Here is an 8,661-nt window from a genome sequence, read left to right as displayed (position 1 = left end):
CGTGGTATCTGCCTCCTAGACGCACACGTTCCTTTCCCCCGTGGTGTGCCCATCCGTTGCAATAGCCAGCCACCGTGGCGTCCCATGGCATCCCATTCAAACCATCCTGCCACTCACTATTGTTAAAGATATATTTGAGATACATGTATTTGGTAGTTCAGAATTTATAATCCGTCGCCTACCTTATCTCTAGGAGAAGCTTTTTGCTCTTCATGCCTTGTACTCAATATATACTCGCCCTCGAGGCTCAATAATACATCCATCATATTCCTCCAATCCCTCTATATTCCCTTCTAACATGGTATCAGTCTAACCGATCCAAACCCTACCGCCGCCACCGCTTCCGCCCCTGGGGCGGTCGGCCTCCATGACCGCCGCCAGGGCCGCGCCGCCCGTCCTAGGGTTCGTCCACCGGTCGTGTTGACCGGTTGCCCTAGAGAGTCTTTTTCCCGAGCCCTTGCTCTGGATTTTTTCTCTCTCCCGCCGGTCAAGTTGATCGACGTTTCTATTTTGGTTTTCTGATCTAAGATCAGTTTACGTCACCCATCGCCGTCGTCGACCCCCGTGCACCTCTACTCCAACACAGGTGCGACCGGCCGGCTCCATCACCGACCCGGCGGCCTCGCACGACAGGTGACCCTCATGGCCGGCGTCCGCGCGCCGGCCCGCCCGTCGATCTACGCCGCCCGTCTCCGCCCTGCTCCGACCGAGACTCCTGCAACGCCCCAACCCGGCGGCCTCACACCATGCGGCAGCCCATCATAGCCGTCTTTCATGCACCGGCCCACCCATTGATCCACGCCGCCCGCCTCCGCCGCGTCTGCACGGCGGTCCTGTGGTCTGCCTCGTCCCCGGCTGCGTCAGGCTCATCGGCTGCCTAAGCTCGGGCACCGCTGCTACGTTGGTCGCTCCGGCCACGCTGCCTCGCGCCGACGCTGATTTGGCAGCCCAGGTGCCGGTGCTCAGCACGCGCTCGTCCGCATGTCGTCCCACCCCGTCCGTCATCGTCGGCCTCATCACGCACTCCGCCGCCACCCCGCCTCCGCCGAGTGGCGTCCCCGACCTCGCGCACGATCGGCTTGATCACCCGCTCTATCGCCGCCACTCACTGTCATGGAGTACAAAAAATCTAGAAGAGGACCTCACCATTTTTGTGGCTTTGCGGCGGGTGTCATCGATGTGCATTTCAATTTAACAATATATTAGAAGATTTTTTATCATTTCCAAAGATGATGTCCATTTCAATTTAACGTACGCGACCCTCTGCTCTATTTTGGCAGCTCATTCAACCCGCAGCCTGGTGACCTCATGACGCCCTCCACCGCACTATAAATTGCACCGCAGCATTGCACTGAAAGCTCCCGACCTACTTACTCATCCACCAATCATCAGTTCATCACACACGCAGCGCAGGCACGAACGACATGGCTGCTGCTCCGGTGGTTGTGCCGCGCATGAAGCTGGGCTCTCAGGAGCTGGAGGTCTCGGCGCAGGGCCTCGGCTGCATGGGCATGTCCGCGGTCTACGGCGAGCGCAAGCCCGAGCAGGACATGATCGCGCTCCTCCGCCACGCCGTCGCCGCCGGCGTCACCTTCCTCGACACCTCCGACATCTACGGCCCCCACACCAACGAGCTCTTGCTCGGCAAGGTAATTACCTTAGTATAGTTCCCGACGTGCTCCTTGGCTCCCTGCTAGTAGTTGCCATATCATTCGCACGCGGATGTCTGACCGGCAAGAGTTCTCCGTGAGATAAAGCAGGCGCTGCAGGGAGGGGCGAGGGAGAAGGTCCAGTTGGCCACGAAATTCGGCATCACGCCGGCCCGGGAGGTTCGCGGCGACCCGGCGTACGTGCGGGCGGCGTGCGAGGGCAGCCTCGCTCGGCTCGGCGTCGACTGCATCGACCTCTACTACCAGCACCGCATCGACAAGAATGTCCCCGTCGAGATCACGGTCAGTACTACGTACAGGACCCTCCGTAAAGAAGTAAAGAAATATAAAAGCGTCTAGATCACTATTGTAGTGATTGACGTACTCCCTACGTACTGTATTACGTAGCACTTGCTCAACTTCGTTTCATTTATACAGATTGAGGGCTTGTAGGTATTGACCAGTCTACCTTCTTGACTTCCGTATGCATGTAGATGGGTGAGATCAAGAAGCTAGTCCAAGAAGGAAAGGTGAAATACGTCGGGTTGTCGGAGGCCTCGGCAGCGACAATAAGAAGGGCACACGCAGTTCATCCCATCACCGCCGTTCAGCTGGAGTGGTCTCTATGGTCAAGAGATGTTGAAGAAGATATAATCCCAACTTGCAGGTTTTTGCAACGACCACAGACCTACCTTTTTCTTTTCACAGTTTGTTTTCAAAATCAGGTTCATAGTACTAACGAAACGTCCTCAAAAAGAACTTAAAAAATATTTTCGGTTTCAAAGAACTTGGCATTGGAATTGTGGCGTACAGTCCACTAGGCAGAGGTTTTCTATCTACTGGACCTAAACTGGTGGACACATTACCAGAGGACGATTTCCGCAAGGTAATGAACTACCCATGCCCATGATCCTTCATTCCTACATGCGGTTAGCTAGCTTACTTTTCTCCTTCCTCCTTTTTCTAACAAATGTATCACATTGCGTTTCCAGAATCTCCCAAGATTTCAACCCGAGAACATGGAGAAGAACGCGACGATATTCGAGCGTGTGAGCGAGATGGCTGCAAGGAAGGGTTGCACGTCGTCGCAGCTCGCGCTGGCTTGGGTTCACCACCAGGGAAGCGATGTCTGCCCCATACCTGGCACAACCAAAGTTGAGAATTTCAGCCAGAACGTGAGAGCATTGTCTGTGCAGCTCACGGCTGAGGAGATGGCTGAGCTGGAATCCTATGCCACCATGGATGCTGTCCATGGTGATCGGTACCACAGCGCGTATCTGATGAATTTAAACACCTGGAAGGACTCCGAGACCCCTCCAGTGTCATCCTGGAAAGCCACTTAGTTGGGTATCATGGGAATCATTATGCTGATGCTTCGTTTCACTGTTTTGAAATAGTTGCAAATCAAATAATTTCATGACCACCCCGTGCATGGATGAAATCATGGAACCACCAATTGTTTACTCATGCCTCCGATCCAATTTTTTTTTGTGAGTGCCTCCGATCCAAATTAATTGACACAACTCTTATAAAACCTCTATACAATATTGTATAGAGGGCGCATCAATTAATTCGAATAAGATGGAGTAGCACAACCTCCCCATGATACGTTCACAACACTAAGAAGTAAGAAATACCCTTGTATTTGGACATGATGTATCCCCTTAGTTTCTAACTTTTTGACTATACCTATGGCTCTAATTCTCAAGCGACCTATTACCTTTCGATCACCCTAAATATTTACTTCGTCAAATCAAAGAAAACATGCTAATATTCCCGTTCGTTCCCTGCCCTACAACACCAAGGATCTCATTCCTCGCGCGGGTCGTGGGATAGCGACAAAACATGCACCGTCGCCCCCAGTAATGGGTGGGGCTGTTAGTTTGTTTCTGTCCTTTTTCTTTCTTCCGCTTTTTTATTTTCTTTCTTTATTCATTTTTCACATTTATTTTTATTTTTTAGTTTCCAAATTTACGAACTTGTTAGAAAAATAATGAACTATGTTGAAAATGACAAACTATTTTCATATTCATGATTTTTTTAATCGCAAACACTTTTAAAATTCGTAAACTTTATTGAAAATCAATAAGAATTTTCAAATTCATCATTTTTTCAAATAAGAGAATATTTTTCAAAAAAATAACAAGTTTCAAACTCGTGAAAATTATTTGAAATTCATGAACTTATTAAAACAGATAAACATTTTTTTAAATTTGTGGATATTTTTTGAACTCATGAATTCTTTGAAATCCATGAACATCTTTAAATTTAGGGACAATTTTGAAATGCATGAACTTTTATCGACTCCGTGAATATATTTTTATGAATCAGTGGACATTTTTTTTGAACTCGTGACATTTTCTGAACTGGCGAACATTTTTTAATTGGGGAACAGTTTTTTTAATCCATTAACATATTTTGTATTCGCATTAATTTTTTTAGTCAAGGAATTTTTTGAAATAGGAACATTTTAGCAGTTGTGAATGTCCTTTTTAATTCATCAACATTTTGAAAATTTTGGCACATTTTCAAATAGATTAATATTTTTAAAAATTCGTGAACATTTTTAAAAATATGAGAACAGTTTTTAACTTTGCATTTTTTAAATTCGATTTTTAAAAAGCAGGAACAGTTTTCATTTTGTGGACATTTTACGAAATTTGGAAGGAAAAAGGAAAATCATGAGCACTTTTTGAATTTCAAAATATTTTTAAAATCCTTAACATTTTGTATATAAGCCAAAAGTAGAAAGTAGAAGTAAGAAATATAAAATGAAAAAATGAAAGAGAAAAGCAGGACCGCGCCCTCCCCACACATGGGCCGGCATGAAGTGCGCGTCTGGAAGGGGGGTTGCGCATTTGTGCGTCACCCAGCGCCCTATGCGCTAAATAGGAGGTGCCTTTTAAAACATGTCCCAGCCTCCCAGGCAAGCAAACGGGCTGGCACAGTTTCTGGCTACGACTTGCTATGATTCTAAGACTAGCTATGTTTGGATGGATACTATTAAAAAAAAAAAGCTATGTTTGGATGGATTTTACTCCTGATTTATTATTACCTGTTGTACTTCTTGATGTAATATTGCCACGTTATAAATAAAAATGCCAACAGGCTTTCCCTCAAAGAAAAAACACGCCAGAAGCTCTGGCCTTTTGCTGGTGTGGGTGGCAAGATCATAAGAGACATGACAATGACAACCCTGACATATTGCAATTTGCCAAAAGGATATGACTCTGTCCCTCCTCGCAAAAGAAAAAAGATATATATGTCCCATTCGTGCATGCTCATAAGAGACATGACAAGTACAACCCTAACATATTGCAATTTGCCAAACCGATATCACTCTGTCCCTCCTCGCAAAAGGAAAAAGATACGACTCTGACTCATTTCATGCATGCTCAGATCATCCAAATCAAGTAAGATGACAAATCCACCTTTTGAATTTTACCACGAGCCAAACATATAAAATAAAATAAAAACATGCAAAATAGACGTTGATGAATTTTCAATATCAAACAACTAGCCGCCTAGGCAACACAGCCAAATTTAGGGCAATATGCTAGAACTATAATGCAATGCCGGATTCAGTTTAGCCGCTAGTTTAAGTTGGGCAATTTGATTTTTTGCCACAGTTTACTTTGCTCTTTGACAATTTGCCACTGGTTACATAGTAATTGATTTTTTGCCACAACTTAGTTTGGACTTTGATCTTTTACCCTTTTTGCCTCAAAAACAATCATTTAAATTGTAAGTGAAATTATATGCCTAAAAACAGTGGCCAAACTACCCCTTGGCACCTGTTTGACCAAACGAAGGAGCTCCCGTTCATATTTCCCAAGCCGCTGGGTAGGCACTCCCTGCCGCCGCCGCCCTTGCTCGTGCTGCTGCTCGCCGCCGGCCCTTGCTGCTGCCCGCCGCCGGCCCTTGCTGCTCCCCGCACCGGCCCTTGGTGCTTCACGCAGCCCACCGCCGGCCGTTTCAGCTCCCCGCGCCGGCCCTTGGTGCTTCACGCAGGCTCACCTTGCAGCTACCCGCCGCGCCGTTGAATCCGTGCGCTGGTAACCCTAACCCTAAGTGGCCGAGGGAAGGGGGCGGGAGAGAGAGTACTTACCTTCCTCGCCAGGATGCAGCCGTCGCCGCGTGATGCCGCCGTCGGGGACGGGCTCCCGAGAACAAGGGGACGAGCGACCAGTGCGAGAGGAAGGGGATGAGCCTCTCCCGTTCGTGGTCTGGTCAATGTGTGGGGCAGGGGTATTCTGGTACTTTACATGGAACCCACCTAACCGAGGGCAAAAAATCAAAGTCCCAAAAAAGTTGTGGCAAAATATCAAAGACAAAGTAACCAGTGGCAAATTATCAAAGTACAAAATAAGTGGTGGCAAAAAATCAAAAAACCCGTTTAAGTTGGTGCTATTCTTTGATTGATGATCACTTACCTGGCAACAACACTTATTTATCGATTTAGTCCGTGTTCAACCATGAGTAGCACCGCCTATGGATGTAAACAAGTAAGAACTGCGTGGATGATTATTTAGATTATCGATTGCACAATTATTGGTGCCAATTGTATGATAAGAATATTCCGATGACATGTTAGGAGGTACAGATTTATAATTAAACAATGCATGTTAGAGTCTTCAACTCTTAATAAATGGTGTTTGATAGCTAGAGTGGAGATTCGTTACATTGTTAAATCAGTCGCGTACGTAGGTATATTTCCCTGAAAAATATATTTAGGTATATCCAAACAGGTTAAAAATTGCAAGACTGGAAGTTGATCTGCACGAAATTTCTATGTTCTTGAGGAGCGCCAGTAATCTCCGTGGTCGCTCCACACGCTACGAAGTTGTTCATCGTTTTTTTCATTGTGTGTGTTATATCATGAATCTGTGATGATGACTTGGCATGGCCTCTAACTAATGGTTTTGTTGACGTGGATGGCAAGATGTAGGAGTAGTATATAAGAGACATCACAACAGGCAGCTTGTCACATTGCAATTGCATCATCCTGAGTAAACCTCTCTCGTGTGCTATGATTTGGTTGAGCTACCTAATCAGACGTTAATATTTTTTTTTGATCAGTCAAGGCATGAATGAAATTAACAAATGGCACATGGACGTGGATTCTTCCGAAAAAATGACTCATGTACTTGTTTGACATGCTCGTAATGGGCAAACTCCATCTGGACAGCTCGAAACAGGTTTTCGCTCCGCTTTATGTAAATAAAACTACAGTACCAAATGATAAGGCATTGAGAAAGTCCCGTGAAGTTGATCAATAAAAAAACACGACAAAACTAACCGAGAACTCCAAAAGCGCACAAGAGTACACAGTTAAACTCGTCCAGCGAGTCGCCAAGAAGAAGCGCATGAGACACACCATCGCCGCGGCTGCCCTGCCAAGAGGGTCACGATACGAAGCGCAGCTGCTGTTGCTACAACTCAGGCAGACAAAGTTTTTCACCCTCAGTGTCGGAGGGTAGGGAGAGGACCACGACCTCGCCCCAAGAGGAACATGACACCCACATGCATCGCCCGCCGCCACTGCCGAGGGGCAAAGCTTTCACTCGGCCCCACCCACTGTGTAGCCCGTCATCCGGGGATCGATGTCCCGGCATTATTGGCACCAAGACCGTCCCCACGCCAAGCCTGCAACCACCGACCACCGCTGGGGAGGACCACCATCTCGACCCTGCCCTGCCTGAGAAGAGAGTGAATCATGGGAAACCACACCCACCGAACAAAAAAGAGAGGGGGGGAGAGAGACGGTGGTCCGCTTGGCAGCAGATCTACACCCTCAACAATGGTCAAATCCGGATAAGATGTCCAACGGTGGTCGTGGTACGACAAAGTGAGTACTCCATATAGTCCGCTCAGCATGATGGATGAATCGTGGCGTATTAATGTAGTCCATGTAAGAGTACGCAGTTCAGTGCAACTCTTCATGAACGTTTTTTTTTGTCTTTTACATTTGTGTCCCTAACTCGAACCCACTACTCAGATTTGCCCCTAATTTCGAAGCATGCTCAAATTTACCCCTCTGTCGTTATGTGCCATTACAGAAATGCCTTTCTGTGCCGTTTCCGTCCGGTCAAAGAGCTTTGACCGTTTTCCTGACGTTTAATGGACATTTTTGCCCCTCTATGCACATGCCACTTACAGGTGGGACCTACCCCAGGAAAAAGAAAAAGAACTCTCTCTCTCTCTCTCATCCCCTCTCTGACTTACACATGGACCCCAGCAACATAAAAAACTCTATTCCTGTCTCAGAATCTCTCTCTCTCCCCCTGACATGGCGAGGCTTGGCGGCTCGGCCGGTGGCCATCGCCGGCGAGGGCTAGCGCGCCTGCGCGTGAGGACAACAGTGGCAGGCTCGGGGTGGTCCGGCGGAGGGGTTGGAGCCGCCGCCCGCAGCTATCGCCGGAGTTATCATCGGAGCTACCGCCTGAGAGCACCTGAGATCTTCTGCCGACGAGCCGTTGCTAGCCACCGCGGCCGGAGTCCAAATCGAGCAGCACAAGCATGTCCATGAGCTTTGGCGAGCGCCTCTCCTTCGCCCTGCGCAGTGGATCTGGCCTGGGGCTGCCCGTAGACGACGCCCGGGACGTCGGACTCCGCCATGGCCATCGCTCTTCTCGTCCTAAATTCGACCGCTCTAAGCCATTCTTGACATACCTGACCCCTGTTCCGTCGTTGAGGAAAGCAGGCGCCCCTACTCCCATCTTCCCCCGGCCGATTCCGTGCCCGGAGCCCCCTGACAGAATCCGGCCACCATGACCAACCTCAGCTGGCTCGGTCGTGCACGCGCCCATCTCCACCATGCCGCTCCTAGTGAGCTTGGCGCGTCTCGCAGCTTGCGTGCCTCGCGCAGGAAGCGCCCTCCTCCCACGGTCATCCTCCTCCCCTACGGCGAGCCGCCGGCGAGCGCAGGCGCTCACGGCCGGGAATGCGTGGACTGCGGGTGTTGACCCTCACAGTGGGTCCCATCGGGCGGAGATGGATGAGAGAGACAGAG

General features: G+C 48.5%; 1 protein-coding gene across 1 annotated transcript; it reads left to right on the top strand.

Annotated features, from left to right (window-relative positions):
- Window positions 1-1,375: 1,375 nt before the first annotated feature.
- Window positions 1,376-3,007, top strand: LOC123049519 (probable aldo-keto reductase 3). The gene is made up of 5 exons (XM_044472423.1): window positions 1,376-1,649; window positions 1,761-1,952; window positions 2,144-2,316; window positions 2,433-2,535; window positions 2,642-3,007. The coding sequence occupies exons 1-5, from the start codon at window positions 1,425-1,427 to the stop codon at window positions 2,990-2,992; spliced, it is 1,044 nt and encodes a 347-aa protein (XP_044328358.1). The 5' UTR covers window positions 1,376-1,424; the 3' UTR covers window positions 2,993-3,007.
- Window positions 3,008-8,661: the final 5,654 nt, after the last annotated feature.

Source organism: Triticum aestivum, chromosome 2D, assembly GCF_018294505.1.
Source record: "Triticum aestivum cultivar Chinese Spring chromosome 2D, IWGSC CS RefSeq v2.1, whole genome shotgun sequence".
Classification (NCBI taxonomy): domain Eukaryota; kingdom Viridiplantae; phylum Streptophyta; class Magnoliopsida; order Poales; family Poaceae; genus Triticum; species Triticum aestivum.
The sequence above is the reverse complement of the archived record's forward strand: the minus strand, read 5'-3'. Positions and strand labels throughout refer to the sequence as shown.

Coding starts and splice junctions, on each gene's coding strand:
- LOC123049519 (XM_044472423.1), top strand. CDS start 1,425: ATGGCTGCTGCTCCGGTGGTTGTGCCGCGCATGAAGCTGGGCTCTCAG. Junction 1,650..1,760: donor ACGAGCTCTTGCTCGGCAAG/GTAATTACCTTA, acceptor GAGATAAAGCAG/GCGCTGCAGGGAGGGGCGAG. Junction 2,536..2,641: donor CAGAGGACGATTTCCGCAAG/GTAATGAACTAC, acceptor TTGCGTTTCCAG/AATCTCCCAAGATTTCAACC.